Here is a 19,823-nt window from a genome sequence, read left to right as displayed (position 1 = left end):
CTGGAAGTTTAGTAAGCACTACCTTGAATAAGGATCTAGTCCTTCAACCATATTTACCACTTTTTACAGAGGAAAGAAACTATTCATCTGGGTGCAGGTTCTTTCTCCTCCCAAATTTTGAAACCTACACTGAACAAAAATATAAATGCATAAGGAAATCAGTCATGTGCAATACATTCATTAGGCCCTAATCTATGGATTTCACATGACTGGGAAGCCAAGCCCAGCCAATCAGAATGTGTTTTCCCCACAATAGGGCTTTATTACAGACAGAAATACTCCTCAGCACCCCCCCAGCACAAGTTGCACATGTGTAATGATGCTGTTTAATCAGCTTCTTGATATGCCACACCTGTTGGGTGGATGTGATTATCTTGACCAAAGGATAAAATGCTCACTAACAGTGATGTAAACACATTTGTGCACAACATTTAAAAAAAATAAGCTTTTTGTGAGTATGGAACATTTCTGGGATCTTTTATTTCAGCTATTGAAACCAGCACTTCACATGTTTATATTTTTGTTCCGTGTACAGTCGTGGTCAAAGTTTTGAGAATGACACAAATACTAATTATACTATTACACATAAATACTCAGTTTTGATGATGGCAATTTGCATGTACTCCAGAATGTCATGAAGAGTGATCAGATGAATTGCAATTAATTGCAAAGTCCCTCTTTGCCATGAAAATCAACTTAATCCCCCAAAAAACATTTCCACTACATTTCAGCCCTGCCACAAAAGGACCAGCTGCCATCATGTCACTGATTCTCTCGTTAACACAGGTGAGAGTGTTGACGAGGACAAGGCTGGAGATCACTCTATCATGCTGATTGAGTTACAATAACAGACTGGAAGCTTTAAAAGGAGGGTGGTGCTTGAAATCATTGTTCTTCCTCTGTTAACCATGGTTACCTGCAAGGAAACACATGCCGTCATCATTGCTTTGCACAAAAAGGGCTTCACAGGCAAGGATATTGCTGCTAGTAAGATTGCACCTAAATCAACCATTTATCGGATCATCAAGAACTTCAAGGAGAGAGGTTCAATTGTTGTGAAGAAGGCTTCAGGGCGCCCAAGAAAGTCTAGCAAGCGCCAGGACCGTCTCCTAAAGTTGATTCAGCTGCGGGATCGGGGCACCACCAGTGCAGAGCTTGCTTAGGAATGGCAGCAGGCAGGTGCGAGTGCATCTGCACGCACAGTGAGGCGAGGACTTTTGGAGGATGGCCTGGTGTCGAGAAGGGCAGCAAAGAAGCCACTTCTCTCCAGGAAAAACATCAGGGACAGACTGATATTCTGCAAAAGGTACAGGGATTGGACTGCTGAGGACTGGGGTAAAGTCATTTTCTCTGATGAATCCCCTTTCCGATTGTTTGGGGCATCCGGAAAACACCTTGTCCGGAGAAGACAAGGTGAGCGCTACCATCAGTCCTGTGTCATGCCAACAGTAAAGCATTCTGAGACCATGTGTGGGGTTGCATCTCAGGCATGGGAGTGGGCTCACTCACAATTTTGCCTAAGAACACAGCCATGAATAAAGAATGGTACCAACACATCCTCCGACAGCAACTTCTCCCAACCATCCAAGAACAGTTTGGTGACGACCAATGCCTTTTCCAGCATGATGGAGCACCTTGCCATAAGGCAAAAGTGATAACTAACTGGCTCTGGGAACAAAATATCGACATTTTGGGTCCATGGCCAGGAAACTCCCTAGACCTTAATCCCATTGAGAACTTGAAGCATTGATTATGCAAGAATGGGCTGCCATCAGTCAGGATGTGGCCCAGAAGTTAATTGACAGCATGCCAGGGCGGATTGCAAAAGTCTTGAAAAAGAAGGGTCAACACTGCAAATATTGACTCTTTGCATAAACGTAATGTAATTGTCAATAAAAGCCTTTGACACTTATGGAATGCTTGTAATTATACTTCAGTATACCATAGTAACATCTGACAAAAATATCTCATAACACTGAAGCAGCGAACTTTGAAGACCAATACTTGTGTCATTCTCAAAACTTTTGACCACGACTGTATAAAGATGTTTTTTAATTTTTATGGTATCCAATTGGTAGTTACAGTCTTGTCCCATCGCTGCAACTCCCGTACGGACTCAGGAGAGGCGAAGGTCGAGAGCTGTGCGTCCTCCGAAACACAACCCAGCCGAGCCGCACTGCTTCTTGACACAACCCGCTTAACCTGGAAGCCAGCCGCACCAATGGGTCGGAGGAAACACCGTACACCTGGCGACCGTGTCAGCGTGCACTGCGCCCGGCCCGCCACAGGAGTCACTAGTGCGCAATATTTCTAGAATACCCCTGCCGGCTAAACCCTCCCCTAAATTGTGCGCCGCCCCATCGGTCTCCCGGTCGCGGCCGGCTGCGACAGAGCCTGGACTCGAACCAGGATCTCTAGTGGCACAGCTAGCACTGCGATGCAGTGCCTTAGACCACTGCGCCACTCGGGAGGCCTCATACAACAATTTGAAAGATTTTACTGAGTTACAGTTCAATTTAAATACATAGATTAGGCCCTAATCAATGGATTTCACATGACTGGGAATACAAATATGCATCTGTTGGTCACAGATACTTTCAAAAAGAAGTAGGGGCGTGGATCAGAAAACCAGTCAGTATCTAGTGTAACCACCATTTGCCCCATGCAGCACGACCTATCCTTCACATGGTTGATCAGGCTGTTCATTGTGGCCTGTGGAATGTTGTCCCACTCCTCTTCAATGGCTGTACGAAGTTGCTGGATATTGGCGGGAACTGGAACACACTGTCGTACAAGTCAATCCAGAGCATCCCAAACATGCTCAATGGGTGATATGTCTAGTGAGTATGGAAGAACTGGGACATTTTCATCTTCCAGGAATTGTGTATAGATCCTTGTGACATGGGGCCGTGCATTATCATGCTGAAACATGAGGTGATGGCGGCAGATGAATGGCACGACAATGGGCCTCAGGATCTCGTCACGGTATCTCTGTGCATTCAAATTGCCATTGATAAAATGCTATTGTGTTTGTTCGTAACTTATGCCTGCCCATACCATAACCCCACCACGGGCACTCTGTTCAGAATGTTGACATTAGCAAACCGCTCTCCCACACCACGCCATACATGCTGTCTGCCATCTGCCCGGTACAGTTGAAACCAGGATTCACCCATGAAGAGCACACATGCCAGTGGCCATCGAAGGTGGCATTTACCTACTGAAGTCGGTTATGACGCAGAACTACAGTCAGGTCAAGACCCTGGTGAGGATGATAGGCACACAGATGAGCTTCCCTGAGACTGTTTCTGACAGTTTGTGCAGAAATTCTTCAGTTGTGCAAACCCACAGTTTAATCAGCTGTCCTGGTGGCTGGTCTCAGACAGAAGCCGGATGTGTGTGACAAAACTGCTAATTTTAGAGCCTTTTTATTGTCCCCAGCACAAGGTGCACCTGTGTAATGATGATGCCGTTTAATCAGCTTCTTGATATGCCACTCCTGTCAGCTGGATTGATTATTTTGGCAAAGGAGAAATGCTCACTTACAGGGATGTAAACAAATGTGTGCCCCAAATTTGAGAGAAATAAGCTTTTTGTGCGTATGGAAAATTTCTGGGATCTTTTATTTCAGCTCAATGAACATGGGACTTTATATGTTGTTTATCATTTTGTTCAGTTTATAATGCTCCTGTGGCTAAAACTGAGAAAGGCGCACACGACGCCTACTGTTTGACCTAAATTTTTACTGGAAATACTCTCAGATAATGGAAAATGTGTTGGGGTTAAAATGCACAGAGCAAGCCAATTGACAATATTCCAAGTTTTTGCAGTACATAAAGGGGACTATTCAAGGAAGCAACAGACCGTTGTACTTGTATGGGGACCTGCCACTTCATCTGAGAAAGCGATTAGGCCTGGGATGTGCTTTTGAATGAATACACTGTTTGTTGGACATGAACTCAGTTGTATGCGCTGAAAAGGTGTCACGATCGTTAAGAGACGGATTACACCAAGGCGCAGCGTGGAATGCATACATGTTTATTAAAACAATAAACACTGACAAAAGGCAACGAAACGTGACGTCGGAAGGCTAAACACAAGATCCCACAACTAAGATAGGCAACCAGGCTACTAAAGTATGAACCCCAATCAGAGACAACGAGCGACAGCAGCCTCTGATTGGGAATCACACCCGGCAAACATAGAAATGCAAATACTAGAATGTCCACATAGAAATTCCCACACATAATATTCACACCCTGACTCACCAACTAGCCAACTCTATGTCAGGGCGTGACAAAAGGTCATAGATATACTATATATCCAATTCATACAGTATTTCTAATATTATGAAATTAGTACATTACATCAGACTTTGATCATTGTTAATTGCATTAACCAATTCAATGGCAAGCTGCTCTACACTTTTTAAGCTTGTGACCGTTAGAGCAATGCTTTCACCAGAACCATTCTTGGGGACAGTGGGCTACCTCTTCTCGAGCTTAGAAAAACAGCCCTTTGTGAGCGCCTGTCAGAACTTTTTTTTGTGTGGCTTTTTAGGTGCTGTGGGATACAGCCACTTTTATAGTTGAACCACAGGGAAATACACATTCACTTACATTTTATTGATTCATTTTTCCATTAGTTTGCTGTGCTTAAAAATCATTTTATTCGGAGAGTTTGCAATCCAGTGACTTTAGGGTAGTGGGTAGTTTACTGGAAGTGAGATTGGTAGCCAGCCTGGTCTCATAGACTAGACGTAACATAGTAAATGTAAATCCAGGAAACATTTTTTTAAAATATATATTAACGTTTGGTATGGGTACATAAGACAGATGGTTACTTAAGGCAAAAACGAAAGTAGGGTGGTTGGTCATGGTGTGTGTGGATGGGTGGGCATATATCGCGAACGTCTAGCAACCCAAAGGTTTTGAATCTCATCACGGACAGCTTTAGCATTTTAGCTAATTAGCAACTTTTCAACTACTTACTACTCTTTAGCTACTTTGTAACTATTTAGCATGTTAGCTAACCCTTCCCCTATCCTTAACCCCTTTAGCTAACCTTTCCCCTAAACCCTAGCCTAGCTATTGTTAGCAAGCTAGCTAATGTTAGGCACCTAGCTAGAATTCGTAACATATCATACGTTTGCCAAGTTCGTAACATCTTGTACGTTTTGCAAATTCATAACATATAATACAAATTGTAATTCGTAACATATCATACGAAATTGGTGATGACATCCACAAATGAATACATACCACACAAAATGTAACATATCATACTAAATGGAGTGTCTTGGATTTACATACAGAATAATAAGAAATGCTCAGAGACTAGGTTGTGGTAGCAGACTACTGTTAATTGAACTCTGGTTTTAAAAGCTACACACAAAAAAGTTGTCCTTTTTATACCTGTCAATGTCAATTTATAGAGTAACTACTATAATTAGGAATAACTCAGGCAGGTTTGGTGTTAAATTCATTTTCTAATTTCATTTTACCTAGGGCACACACTGGTTGAATCAACGTTGTTTAACCAACGTGGAATATACATTGAATTGACGTCTATGCCCAGTGGGACTGTTGGCTACCTTCGACCTCTAATCTGTCAGAAAATGTATTGCCAAGGTGTTCATTTGAGGTTAGGTTTCACAGGGACCGGGAGTCACGACTAAAGAATTTATCAAAGCAGTGTTTGTGAGACCCCTCACTGTTGCAAGTGGTCAGTCATTCTAGCAATGTAGAAGTCAAATCAAATCAAATCAAATCAAATTTTATTGGTCACATGCGCCGAATACAACAGGTGCAGACATTACAGTGAAATGCTTACTTACAGCCCTTAACCAACAGTGCATTTATTTTAAACAAAAAAGTAAGAATAAAACAACAACAAAAAAGTGTTGAGAAAAAAAGAGCAGAAGTAAAAATAAAGTGACAGTAGGGAGGCTATATATACAATAGAATAAAGTGACAGTAGGGAGGCTATATATACAGGGGGGTACCGTTGCATAGTCAATGTGCGGGGGCACCGGCTAGTTGAGGTAGTTGAGGTAATATGTACATGTGGGTAGAGTTAAAGTGACTATGCATAAATACTTAACAGAGTAGCAGCAGCGTAAAAAGTATGGGGTGGGGGGGCAGTGCAAATAGTCCGGGTAGCCATGATTAGCTGTTCAGGAGTCTTATGGCTTGGGGGTAGAAGCTGTTGAGAAGTCTTTTGGACCTAGACTTGGCACTCCGGTACCGCTTGCCGTGCGGTAGCAGAGAGAACAGTCTATGACTAGGGTGACTGGAGTCTTTGACAATTTTGAGGGCCTTCCTCTGACACCGCCTGGTATAGAGGTCCTGGATGGCAGGGAGCTTTGCCCCTGTGATGTACTGGGCCGTACGCACTACCCTCTGTAGTGCCTTGCGGTCAGAGGCCAAGCAGTTGCCATACCAGGCGGTGATGCAACCAGTCAGGATGCTCTCGATGGTGCAGCTGTAGAATTTTTTGAGGATCTGAGGACCCATGCCAAATCTTTTTAGTCTCCTGAGGGGGAATAGGCTTTGTCGTGCCCTCTTCACGACTGTCTTGGTGTGTTTGGACCATGATAGTTCGTTGGTGATGTGGACACCAAGGAACTTGAAGCTCTCAACCTGTTCCACTACAGCCCCGTCGATGAGAATGGGGCGTGCTCAGTCCTCTTTTTTTTTCCTGTAGTCCACAATCATCTCCTTTGTCTTGGTCACGTTGAGGGAGAGGTTGTTGTCCTGGCACCACACGGCCAGATCTCTGACCTCCTCCCCTATAGGCTGTCTCATCGTTGTCGGTGATCAGGCCTACCACTGTTGTGTCGTCGGCAAACTTAATGATGGTGTTGGAGTCGTGCCTGGCCATGCAGTCATGGGTGAACAGAGAGTACAGGAGGGGACTGAGCACGCACCCCTGAGGGGCCCCCGTGTTGAGGATCAGTGTGGCAGATGTGTTGTTACCTACCCTTACCACCTGGGGGCGGCCCGTCAGGAAGTCTAGTATGTATGTGAAGACCCTTGGCACTCATGTTCTCCGTTGCGCGCAGCTCCTCCACAGTGGAAAAATTATATACAGACCTACACTTTTCCTTGAGTTGAAAACTTTATAAAGCTATTTGGGAAGGCTACATACTAAAATTCAACCATAAAGGTACGTTTACAATCTTAAATGTACAATACGAACATTCTTAAAAGTTACAATATTTATCAAATAGCAAATGTTATGGATTGCTGCTGAATAACAACCAGATACTTAACTTTTAAGTCTTTAAATATGCTTAAAATAAATACATACAATCCTCCTGGCATTGGAAAAATGATTTTATGAGTCCAGAGGGAAAGCCTATCGGTACGTCAAGTTTTCCAAGTTGGAGACGGGATTCTCCATATCTTTGAATATGTTTGTTCCATTGTTGCTATACGAAGTAGTCTATTGTACTATTTTCACTGTATTTACAGTATTTATTCAAAGTTTTGAGACTGTAACAAATTGGGAGAGAATTAGTCTTTTGAGAGGCGTTTGTGCATAATACGCATAACTGTCATTACATTAGGCCTACAGTCAAATCCCGTTTGTGTTTGATGTCTTTTTCCCAAAACCCCCACAGATGTGTTCCTTTGCGGATTGCCTCTCTAAGTGGCTAGTTGCAGTTTTGATGCTCTTGGTCATACATTTACCAGTTCAAGCGGGAAAGTGCCCAAGGTTCTGCATCTGCTACATCTCCAAACTCACCATGGCCTGTATCGGCAAGAATCTGATTCAGGTTCCCCCCACCATAGATGAGGTGAGATGCCAATGAATCAAAATTATCAATGATGGATGTTTTACAAGTTATTTGATATGGTCTAAACCAAGTGCTGTAATTTAGCTATTCATCTACCCACACATTTTTTTTCTCCCATTTCCATATTTTAACCTCCCCTACTTTTTCAAAGGCGTTCCTTCCTGTGTCCAAGAGCCTGAAGCAGCTGTATACGGATGACATGGGTCTGGAGAAGGTAGGAGAGATAAAGAGATGTATTTTGCCAGGTTTGCGTTGATAAATTATCTGCAGAATTGGGGTCAATACCATTTGAAGTTATCAATGAAAAATTGACCATTCATTTCTATGAAGAATGGTTGCTTCTATTCCCTCCATAGATGTCCAGAGACTCCCTGGCGGGGCTGGGCTCTGGGCTGACCACTCTGTCTCTGGGGGGGAACCAGCTGGAGGAGCTGCCTGACCTGAGCCCTCTCACTGGGCTGGAGGTCATCAATCTGGCCCACAACCCCCTGCTATGTGACTGCCCCCTGCTGCCGCTCCGCAAGTCAGTAGTTCACTGCTTTGTGAATGACCAGTTTGTGGATGCTGCTGTGCAAGGGAGTCATGCACATGCATGCATGTAAATTAAATAAACAACAGGTGTAGACTAACAGTGAAATGCTTACTTACAGGTCCTTTTCCAACAATGCAGAGTTAAGATAAAGATAATACAATTAAAATAAAAAAATGGAAATAGTGACACGAAGAAAAAATACACAGTGACTAACGAATAACAATAATGAGTAAAAGTAACAAATCAAATTGTATTTGTCACATGCGCCGAATACAACAGGTGTAGACATTACAGTGAAATGCTTACTTACAAGCCCTTAACCAACAATGCAGTTTTAAGACAAATAAGTGTTAAGAAAGTATTTACTAAAATAAACTGAAGTAAAAAAGTAAAGAAAGAAAATAGAAAAATAACAAATAATTAAAGAGCAACAATAAAATAACAGTAATGAGGCTATATACAGGGGGTTACCGGCACAGGTTAATCGAGGTAATTGAGGTAATATGTACATGTAGGTAGAGGTAAAGTGACTATGCATAGATAATAAACAAGGGGGGGGGGTGAACGGTCTCTCACCGTTCAAATAAACCTACCATTAAAATTATAGACTGATCATTTCTTTGTCAGTGGGCAAACGTACAAAATCAGCAGGGGATCAAATACTTTTTTCCCTCACTGTATTACCATAGGCTTAATACGTTTTTGGGTACAGTCTTCGCGGGATTAGTTAGCATAACTTGCTAGCTCGCGAGCTAGCTGTAACATTGAGGGAGAGGTTGTTGTCCTGGCACCACACTGCCAGGTCTCTGACCTCCTCCTTATAGGCTGTCTCATCGTCGTCGCTGATCAGGCCAACCACTGTCATGTCGTCAGCAAACTTAATGATGGTGTGGGAGAACGCTGAGCTGTAGTCGATCAACAGCATTCTCACATAGGTGTTCCTCTTGTCCAGGTGGGAGAGGGCAGTGTGGAGTGCAATAGAGATTGCGTCATCCATGGATCTGTTGGGGCGGTATGCAAATTAGAGTTGGTCCAGGGTGTCTGGGATGATGGTGTTGATGTGAGCCATGACCAGCCTTTCAAAGCAAGAGTGCTACGGGCGATAGTAATTTAGACAGGTTACCTTGGCGTTCTTGGGCATAGGGACTATGGTTGTCTGCTTGAAACATGTAGGTAATACAGACTGGGTCAGGGAGAGGTACACACAAATACACGTGATTTAAATCTGTTAACCCTCAGGCTCTAACTGCTTTGCATCCCCTCTCTCTGCTCAAGTGGATGGAGAATGTGAGTCTGAAGGTGACATCCACCTGTGGTCACCCTCCTGAATTCCGGGGCCAAAGTGTGAGGGATGTTCATGTCTTTAAGAGCTGTCCAGGGGAGAGTGCCTCTCCTGGCAAGACCCTCAAAGGACCCAAGGACCCAAAATCAATCAAACCCAAACCCACTCTCCTGAAGGTGACCAAAACAAAAGCCAAGCCAGGAAAGGCTAAACCCATGCCAACCAAGCCCAAAGCCAAGCCTCTGAAGAACCCTAAGGTACCAGCATCCCAAAAAAACAAGAAGACACTGTAATAAAAAGTAGGAAATCAGTGATGCAAATGGCTGTAAGTCTACTGCTTGGACAGAACTCTATATGCACCAAACTGACAAGTGCTATTTCATCTCACCTCACTGAATGTAATTTGAGCATGAAGAACTGTGTTTTTTTAGTCTGCAAGTTCATTTTCTGATTGATTTTCAGTCTATTTTAGAATCTTATGAAGTCAAGGTTTCGGAAGAGCCGGGGTGCAAGAGACCCGAAGCCCTATTTGCAGTACCATATATTTCCACCAAGTGTCACGTGATGCTATTAGATTTTTCTGCTCAAGTTCGATCACCTTTTCTATTACACATACAATGTTATGTTTCGTATATAATTCATGTATATCCTTTGTGCAAATGAAGAACAAGGCTGAATATATGTAACATAAGGTTGCTGCATTTTCAGCTGTTACATAACCCTTAGATGCATGTAAATCAATGCACATTGGCCTTCTTGCTCATGAAATCTCCTCCAACACTAAATCAGTGTCTAACAGTTTTGTTTGATTTTCATGTTCCTGACAGAGGTGTGTAAGGACTGATCCATTGCATGCTTTATCTGATCCTCTACATAAAAATTCTGGGTAAGTATGCCATCAAAGTATTTTATGCAATGTGGCTCCATGCAATAAATGTATGTGCTTGTGGCTCAAATAATTATATCAGTCAGTGGTACTGTCTTGTGGTAAAGGTATCATCACATCCCAGGTGCAATCTCATTAGTGCTTGGCATCTTGTGTGCAGTTGCCTCTCTGTCAATTTTTTAATTCTATGGCTGTTGCATTTTACATTTAGACTGTAAAACATAATCTGCCGCTATCTCTATTTGCACTGTCTCTGTTTGCAGAGCCCATCCTGCCACCAGGTGCCAGAACAGTTCTATGGTGTAATGGTTAGCACTCTGGACTCTAGCGCTCTGAATCCAGCGATCTGAATCAAATCTCGGTAGAACCTGACTTCTCTGCTCTTTTGCTGGTACTAATCTTCTCTGAGAGTGGGCCTACATGGACAGAACCTTGGCCACTGTTAAGAGATACTTTTGAGGAGATGGGAAACTCCTTTGAAATTGTATGCTGCGTTCAAAACAACGGGGAACTCGGAAATCTCCTACTTCCGACTTAAGTGCATTTAAGACAACTGGGAACTCGGGAGAAAAACGAGCTCCGACTGGGAAAATCGTTTTGAATGGTCATCCAACTCTAAATTCCAAGTCGGAAACTCTGGCATCTTTCTGGAACTCCAACTTTCTGACCTGAAAATCACTGATTTTACCTCGTTTTTTTCTGAGTTCCTAGCTGTCTTGAAGGCACCCCTATTAATGCCCATTGTGTACATTGCCAATGTGTTGTCAGTAGTTACCACAGCCACAAAGTCATAAACCAGACCTATTTCTACAATTTATCTTCTTAAAGGTGCAATATGCAGATATTGCTCTGCCATTTCCTGGTTGCTAAAATTCAAATATTGTATTTTCAGCTGTTTGTAGCTGGTGTACAAAACCAAATGTAAAAGACGCAAAAACAAAACTTAAGAACGGGAAGCATAGAAATAACACACATAGAACAGATCTACCAGAGATGTTTATAACTAACTCAAGATTGACCACAGCTTGTCGTGTCCAATGGGAGCAAATGAATCATAGAGGGCAGAACAAGCAACGAGGTGGGCAAACCAAGAATGAGCTAGTGAGATCCTATTGGCGCATTTTAGCATATATTTACATATTTCCGTTAGGAAACGCCTACTCTGTGAAGTGCGCGTGTGCAATAACTCAATTCGCCCTTGCACTCCTTCTAAAGAACACAATTTTTTTGAAACTTTGGCAAAGGGTAAAGTCTACTAAACTTAGTCCACCCTGTTCGTAACAGATTCTAGTTTTGGAAACAGAAAACTGTATTGAGATCAAATGTTTCATCTATGAGAAAAATGGCAGAATGTCGGCCAAAATCCATTTCGCTCCATCATCTCACATTGCCGGCCACTGGGTTTCCTCTCATCACCATATTTGCTAGTGAGTGGAAATGCCAACCGGATACTTCACATTTATACATCCGGTGAAATATCTGGCTCATTGTTATATCTGTTGATCTACCGCTTCTTAGACTTGCTTTCAAATGAGAATTACAGATCTATAACATTTTACATTTACATCATTTAGCAAACGCTCTTATCCAGAGCGACTTACAAATTGGTGCATTCAACTTATGATAGCCAGTGGGACAACCACTTTTCTTAATTTTTTTTTTATGGGGGGGGTGGTAGAAGGATTACTTAATATTATTCCAGGTATTCCTTAAAGAGGTAGGGTTTCAAGTGTCTCCGGAAGGTGGTCAGTGACTCCGCTGTCCTGGCGTCGTGGGGGAGTTTATTCCACCATTGGGGTGCCAGAGCAGCGAATAGCTTTGACTGGGCTGAGCGGGAACTGTGCTTCCGTAGAGGTAGGGGAGCTAGCAGGCCAGAGGTGGATGAACGTAGTGCCCTCGTTTGGGTGTAGGGTCTGATCAGAGTCTGAAGGTAAGGAGGTGCCGTTCCCCTCACAGCTCCGTAGGCAAGCACCATGGTCTTGTAGTAGATGCGAGCCTCAACACCCAAAAAGTTACATATTGCAGCTTTAAAATGTGATTTTAAACCTAACCTTAACCATACTGCTAATATTATGCCTAATCTTGAATTAAGACCAAAAAGCTCATTTTTGTTTTCATGGCTTTTTACGATATAGTCAATTATGACTTTGTGGCTGTACTGTCTAGTGGAAACGTCGTCAGTGGGTCGCACGGTGCGTTCTGTGCGATTCTTGGACAAGGAGAGCTCTCCTTCAAGAAGTGAATAGGCGCCAATTGGGCGATAGCAAAAAAAAACATTAGCATGAATTTCGTCAACAAGAAGTACAACATTACAAATCTTGTACGAGATGTGAGATAATTAATTTGTTCTCTGTAATAGTGGGCCGTCTTTAGCCAACTCTCTTGCTATCTCTCTCAGAATGACCTTCTTGATCCAAACCAGTCAGGTTTCAAGACTGGTCATTCAACTGAGACTGCTCTTCTCTGTCACGGAGGCTCTCTGCACTGCTAAAGCTAACTCTCTCTCCTCTGCTCTTGTCCTTCTAGACCTGTCTGCTGCCTTTGATACTGTGAACCATCAGATCCTCCTCTCCACCCTCTCGAAGTTGGGCATCTCCGGCGCGGCTCACTCTTGGATTGCGTCCTACCTGACCGGTCGCTCCTACCAAGTGGCGTGGCGAGAATCTGTCTCCGCACCACGTGCTCTCACCACTGGTGTCCCCCAGGGCTCAGTTCTAGGCCCTCTCCTATTCTCGCTATACACCAAGTCACTTGGCTCTGTCATATCCTCACATGGCCTCTCCTATCATTGCTACGCAGACGACACACAACTAATCTTCTCCTTTCCCCCTTCTGATAACCAGGTGGCGAATCGCATCTCTGCATGCCTGGCAGACATATCAGTGTGGATGACGGATCACCACCTCAAGCTGAACCTCGGCAAGACGGAGCTGCTCTTCCTCCCAGGGAAGGACTGCCCGTTCCATGATCTCGCCATCACGGTTGACAACTCCGTTGTGTCCTCCTCCCAGAGTGCGAAGAGCCTTGGCATGACCCTGGACAACACCCTGTCGTTCTCCGCTAACATCAAGGCGGTGACCCGATCCTGTAGGTTCATGCTCTACAACATTCGGAGAGTACGACCCTGCCTTACACAGGAAGCGGCACAGGTCCTAATCCAGGCACTTGTCATCTCCCCGTCTGGATTACTGCAACTCGCTGTTGGCTGGGCTCCCTGCCTGTGCCATTAAACCCCTACAACTCATCCAGAATGCCGCAGCCCGTCTGGTGTTCAACCTTCCCAAGTTCTCTCGCGTCACCCCGCTCCTCCGCACACTCCACTGGCTTCCAGTTGAAGCTCGCATCTGCTACAAGACCATGGTGCTTGCCTACGGAGCTGTGAGGGGAACGGCACCTCCGTACCTTCAGGCTCTGATCAGTCCCTACACCCAAACGAGGGCATTGCGTTCATCCACCTCTGGCCTGCTGGCTCCCCTACCTCTGCGGAAGCACAGTTCCCGCTCAGCCCAGTCAAAACTGTTCGCTGCTCTGGCACCCCAATGGTGGAACAAGCTCCCTCACGACGCCAGGACAGCGGAGTCACTCACCACCTTCCGGAGACACTTGAAACCCCACCTCTTTAAGGAATACTTGGGATAGGATAAAGTAATCATTCTACCCCCCCTTACCCCACCCCAAAGAAGAAAAAAAAAAAATTATATATATATATATATTGTAAAGTGGTTATCCCACTGGCTATAAGGTGAATGCACCAATTTGTAAGTCTGCTAAATGACGTAAATGTAAATGTAAATGTAATATCATATAGCTTTGGAATCGTGACATTACGTACTTTCAAGGAAAATAGGCAGGTTTCTCGATTCATGGTGCTTTTAAGACAACTGGGGGGGAAAAACTAGGTCAAATCATGACCTCAGTGATTTTCAGGTCAGACAGTCTGAGCTCTAGAAAGATGCATGAGTATCAGACTTGGAATCCCGAGTTGGATTACCGTTCAAAACGCTTTTCCATAGTTGGAGCTCATTTTTTCCTGAGTTCCCAGTTGTCTTGAACGCACTGAAGTCGCAAGTCTGAGATTTCCAAATTCCCGGTTCCCAGTTGTTTTGAAAGAGGCATTCCAACTCGGGAGCTAGGGCCTCTTGCCGCATTCAAAACAACTGGAACTCGGAAATCTCCGACTTCAGCGCTTTCAACACAATTGGGAACTCTGGGGAAAAAATGAGCTCCGAATTCCAACTCTGGCCTCTTTCTAGAGCTCCAACTATCAGACCTGAAGATCACTGATGTCATGATTTGACCTCGTATTTTTACGAGTTCCCATGCCATGTTCAAAACAACTGGGAACTAGGAAAAATACGAGGTCAAATCATGACGTCAGTGATCTTCAGGTCGGAAAGTCGTAGCTCTAGAAAGAGCCACGAGTTCCCGAGTTGGAATTCCAAGTTGGATGACCGTTCAAAACGATTTTCCCAGTCCGAGCTCATTTTTTTCCGAGTGCCGAGGTTGTTTTGAACGCACTGAAATCAGAGATTTCCGAGTTCCCAGTTGTTTTGAACGCGACATCGTACGCTGATTTTGAGAAGGGATTGCGTGTGACGCAGCATGACAATGTGAACACGATTGGTCGACAGTCTGCTGGGTGGGGCGTTAATACAGTCTTCCATTCATTGCCCAATGGGATTTCTATCTCCTCCTTTCTCTAACATCTCTGTTCACACGAAAGTTCGACAGTCAACATGGCGGCAGCGATGGATGTTGATACCCCAAGCGCCACCAATAGTGGCGCAAGCAAGAAACGTTTTGAAGTGAAGAAGGTATTTATTTTTCAAATAAACCATAGCTACATTTTAGACATACTGTAAGGTTGTATATTACCATAGGCTTAATACGTGTTTAGGTACAATCTTCGCGGGATTAGTTAGCATAACTTGCTAGCTCGCGAGCTAGCTGTAACTAGACGGAGCCCCTTGTTTGGCTGAATCTAATTTGGGGGAGTGAGTTTGCATTTCACTTGTAGGGCTGATAGTTACCTAATTAGGTAACTAATATCACTGTTTGTGTTAATGGTAGCTAACGTTAGCTAGCCAACCACTACTATGTTCGGTTTTAGATGCATTGACATTGTACGAAATCAATGACTAGCTAATTTGCTAGCTTGCTAAAATGACAGGCCCAGTTGCACTTGTAAGGTTGTCTATTTATTGATGCTGAATGATTGAAAAATTATATATCAAACACTATCATTTTCTCCTTTGTCTTGTGCCTTGTTTGTGATCAATGTGGATACTGAAATATGCCTAACTTGTCTGATTTAAATGCCAAATGCAATAGTGATTTTAATGGCTAAATGTCTCCTTACGCCAGATTAACATTAATAAATTGTGAATAACAATATGCTCCTTTTTAATACCTATTCGAAACAACAGCAATATCAAGCAAACACAATAACTGCCAGTGATATGATTGTCATTTCATGTGACACTTCCTTACAGTGGAATGCAGTGGCACTTTGGGCCTGGGACATTGTGGTGGACAACTGTGCTATCTGTAGGAATCACATTATGGATCTCTGTGAGTATGCTGTTAACATTATTTGACTAATAAAGGTGAGTGTTACATTCTGACACATTACTCTTTTTCTCCATAGGCATAGAGTGCCAGGCTAACCAGGCCTCTGCCACATCAGAGGAGTGCACCGTAGCCTGGGGAGTCTGCAATGTGAGTCAGACTTGTTTGCTTTTGTATATGTTGCATACATCCTGATCAGTTAGATTGTCAAGTTCAGTGTGAGAGTATTGAAAGAACAGCAGCATGATCTAAACTAATCTGCATTATATTGAACTACCCTTAAAGTATATAATTTTTTTAATGTTTTGAGCTGTGTTCGAATACTCATACTAACCATACTATTTGTGACATAAATTGAGTATGTAGTATGCTTATTGGTCATAGTACGGATATAGTTAGTATGTCGTACTAAATTCTCTAAAATACGAAGTATACAAGCAGTGGACGCTTTCTGTGCTTTTAGGCCCATGATGCAATTCTTCAGGAAATGGGCGTGGCTTCACAATGTTTTCAGATTTGAAGAAAATGGCGGAAAATATGCAGCCGAAGTCCGAGAGCGGATCCAAATTCCTTGCTTTAACTAATTATGACAAATGTTAAGAAAATGTTCAGAAATGTAATAAAGTAATGACTTTTCAAATAAGTTATGTTGGCTGACAATTTGTTAGCTACACTATCCTTACGAACCGCATAGCATTACAGCAGTATGTACCGGTAGAATGCACTCACTAACTGTAAGTCGCTCTGGATAAGAGCGTCTGCTAAATGACAAAAATGTAAATGTAGTATGTTAGCTAGTTACCTACCGTTAGTTGGCTACTAATACATTGAACTTGCCAGGCAGTATATTAACTATAATCAAACGAACTACCCAACGTTTATTTGATTATTCACGTAATTATTCACGACTTGATTATTCACGTAATTCTTAGCTAAGTGGTATAGTCGTTGTGCTTTCTCAATGGACATTGTTAATTCTGCTCTCCGATTTCAGAGCACTCGTATGAGTGTGCCAGAGCGCAGAATAACTGATGAATTTACGAATGCTCAACACCCGTTTTAATATATGGCTGGTGTCAGTAAACATAGGCAAAAAATAACGTTATTAAATTGTTGGCAGCAGCACAGTTATAGTCACCAACTCTCTGGATAACATGAAAACAGCCTAAACAACTCTGCTAGGGCGAGTAAAATGGTGTTCTCTCATTTGTCTTGAAATAGCTAGCCAACGTTAGCTTGGGTGCTTGACTGCCGTTGTGAGGTCAGAACGCTCGGATCAACCCTACTCCAGAGACGCGCTCTGAGAGCGAAACACTCTGAATTTATGAACGGACAATCTGACAAGGCTCTGGATTTACGAACGCTCAGAGCGCACTCTGGAACTCCAGATTGAATTTACGAACACACCCGAAATCATAAAATGTATAGCTAGTCATTTGTTATGCTAGCAAGAGGTTGCATAGCAACAGCATCAACTTCTGTAGACAGGCGAAGCACTAGTATGCTCAACTGAAAGGAGGCCTTTCGTTTACAGTATACTAAAATGAACTAGTGTATATACTCATTAAGTATATAGTATACAGTATGTTAGTATGTGTATTCGAACACAGCTATTGTCTTGGTTTGCTGTTATGTCAATCGTATCTTCTCCTCTCCAAGCATGCATTCCATTTCCACTGTATCTCCCGTTGGTTGAAGACCAGGCAGGTGTGCCCCCTAGACAACAGGGAGTGGGAGTTCCAGAAGTGAGTATCATCATTTTATTCATAACACTTATTCAAAACACTACTCTGGTCCTAGCTAAACTGCAGTCAATCAGAGCTGCAGTATGCATGCCTTTTGGGGAAGTAGATGGCTGAAAAAAACAAAAGCCATGTGTCTGTGTTTCTGGTGCTAATGCATTATTCCGCCGCCTCAAATTGTATAGAAGATGGGTTGTGTATGTCAAACAGTTAATAACTAACACTCCCTTTCCCTCTTACAGATATGGACACTAGGTGCAAGACTCTGGACCATTACTTGGGCTTCTGCAAGTTTCATGCTTACTGTTGCTTTCTCCTTCGTATGATTGACTCCACTTTGAGGACATTGCAAATACTGAGGACACCCCCCCGTCCCCCCGTCTCATTGTTTTAGGCTAGCTGGAAAACAACGTTTTTAAAGTTGAATTTGCAATGTTGTAAATTATAAATAAACAACAATGTTCTGTGTTACTGCCTCGATTTGAATTGAGGACTAGACATAGAAATACAATTTTAAGGGATTTTTCTAATATTATTTTGAATGGGGGTTTTTTCGTGTTGGAAGTTACACATCATTGACTGAAAGACAAATTAACTAGACATTTTTGTAAGATGAAATGGTTCATCACTTAGTTGCACTATGCAGAAATCGCTCTGCCATTTCCTGGTTGCTAAAACTCTAATAGTTCGCCTAATTTCAGTTTGTGAGAAAATAAGATAGGATAGTGTAGAGAAATATTGTACCATCAACTTCCTGTAGACAGGCGAAGCGCTAGTACGCTCAACTGAAAGGATACTGTTTGTTTACAGTATACTAAAATGAACTAATAGTATGTAGTATATACTCATTATGTATGTTAGTATGGGTATTCGAACACAGCTAACGTCTGTGCCTCGCATACTCCCTTCAGCTGTGTAGTGCTAGGGCAAAAACCAAAACGTGCACCCCTTGGGGTCCCGAGGACCGAGTTTTGGAAACCCTGGTCTATACTATTGGATAGAAAGCAATCAACGCAGCTGTTCATGCCATGTTAGTGGCCAAATGGACATCTTCAAATCAAAACCCAACCTTAATTTATCTGTTGTGACGCACAAATGTTCCAAACTCCGTTTTAGACAAATCTGACTTTATTACAGTATGAAAATGTATGCACTCACTAACTAAGTCGCTCTGGATAAGAGCGTCTGCTAAATGACTAAAATGTAAATGTATTACCAAAATTGTCTTATTTACACTTTGTAGTTAATTTTGACACTAGAATAACTGTTTCTGACTCGACCTGATGCCACGTAGGCCGCTTTACATTTACATTTTAGTCATTTAGCAGATGCTCTTATCCAGAGCGACTTACAAAGGGATTCGTTGCTTTTTAAAAGGCAGTCCTTTTTAAAAGTGGAAATATTACTGTTTGTCCCTCTTGCGATGCCATAGCAACAACACAGCTTCTTCAAAATAATCAGAATTAATCTAAGCTAAATCAATAAATCTGTAATTCGTTTTAGATGTTTTTGCTGAGGAGGTCTTAGATGCGCAATTTTACATCTAAGATGTTTGGTGCAGTATTTCTCAAATGAACAAATGTGCACGAAAACTAGTAGTCTCATTGAATGACAACAAACACTTCATTAAATAATCCTGTCCATAGTTCCCACTGAGGGAGTTCTATTACTCTGGCCCAGGATGAACCGGGCAATGACCTGTCACATTTGGCGAAAGCAGGGAGGAGCGTCCTTTTCAAATCAAACAGTAGTCAGCGCCAGTTTGGTCATATTGTCAATAAGGCAGCATGGTGCCACTTCCATCTTCTCTTTTACATAAAATAAATGTTTGAATTTTCAAACTAGTTTTCATTGGGATGGCAGATAAAGCGTTTTTTTGCATATAAAAACACAGAATCCTACTCGTCACTCCATGTGCTTAATTATGTCACTTTTGTTTTGAGCCGACTTCACTGTCAGCCAGAGCGGGCACCTGGCTCACGCCCAGGATGCAAACCCGTTCCAAAACGAAT

At 42.8% G+C, this 19,823-nt stretch overlaps 2 protein-coding genes across 2 annotated transcripts; both read left to right on the top strand.

Annotated features, from left to right (window-relative positions):
• Positions 1-7,522: 7,522 nt before the first annotated feature.
• Positions 7,523-10,851, top strand: LOC121568653 (chondroadherin-like protein). Its single transcript, XM_041879059.2, has 5 exons — positions 7,523-7,801; positions 7,953-8,015; positions 8,158-8,328; positions 9,609-9,872; positions 10,765-10,851. Exons 1-5 carry the CDS (start codon positions 7,625-7,627, stop codon positions 10,849-10,851), a joined length of 762 nt encoding a protein of 253 aa, XP_041734993.2. The 5' UTR covers positions 7,523-7,624.
• A 4,338-nt stretch (positions 10,852-15,189) lies between these two features.
• LOC121569034 (RING-box protein 1) lies at positions 15,190-18,279 on the top strand. Its single transcript, XM_041879621.2, has 5 exons — positions 15,190-15,315; positions 15,994-16,072; positions 16,149-16,219; positions 17,729-17,814; positions 18,054-18,279. Exons 1-5 carry the CDS (start codon positions 15,238-15,240, stop codon positions 18,064-18,066), a joined length of 327 nt encoding a protein of 108 aa, XP_041735555.1. The 5' UTR covers positions 15,190-15,237; the 3' UTR covers positions 18,067-18,279.
• The last annotated feature ends 1,544 nt before the right edge of the window (positions 18,280-19,823 follow it).

Source organism: Coregonus clupeaformis, chromosome 7 (genome assembly GCF_020615455.1).
Source record: "Coregonus clupeaformis isolate EN_2021a chromosome 7, ASM2061545v1, whole genome shotgun sequence".
Lineage (NCBI taxonomy): Eukaryota > Metazoa > Chordata > Actinopteri > Salmoniformes > Salmonidae > Coregonus > Coregonus clupeaformis.
The sequence above is the reverse complement of the archived record's forward strand: the minus strand, read 5'-3'. Positions and strand labels throughout refer to the sequence as shown.

Bases quoted from the DNA above. Each gene is read 5' to 3' on its own strand.
- LOC121568653 (XM_041879059.2), top strand. From the start codon at position 7,625: ATGTGTTCCTTTGCGGATTGCCTCTCTAAGTGGCTAGTTGCAGTTTTG. The intron at 8,016-8,157 runs GTAGGAGAGATA...TTCCCTCCATAG, and splicing joins ATGACATGGGTCTGGAGAAG to ATGTCCAGAGACTCCCTGGC. The intron at 8,329-9,608 runs GTAGTTCACTGC...TCTCTGCTCAAG, and splicing joins TGCTGCCGCTCCGCAAGTCA to TGGATGGAGAATGTGAGTCT.
- LOC121569034 (XM_041879621.2), top strand. From the start codon at position 15,238: ATGGCGGCAGCGATGGATGTTGATACCCCAAGCGCCACCAATAGTGGC. The intron at 15,316-15,993 runs GTATTTATTTTT...ACTTCCTTACAG, and splicing joins AACGTTTTGAAGTGAAGAAG to TGGAATGCAGTGGCACTTTG. The intron at 16,220-17,728 runs GTGAGTCAGACT...CTCCTCTCCAAG, and splicing joins TAGCCTGGGGAGTCTGCAAT to CATGCATTCCATTTCCACTG.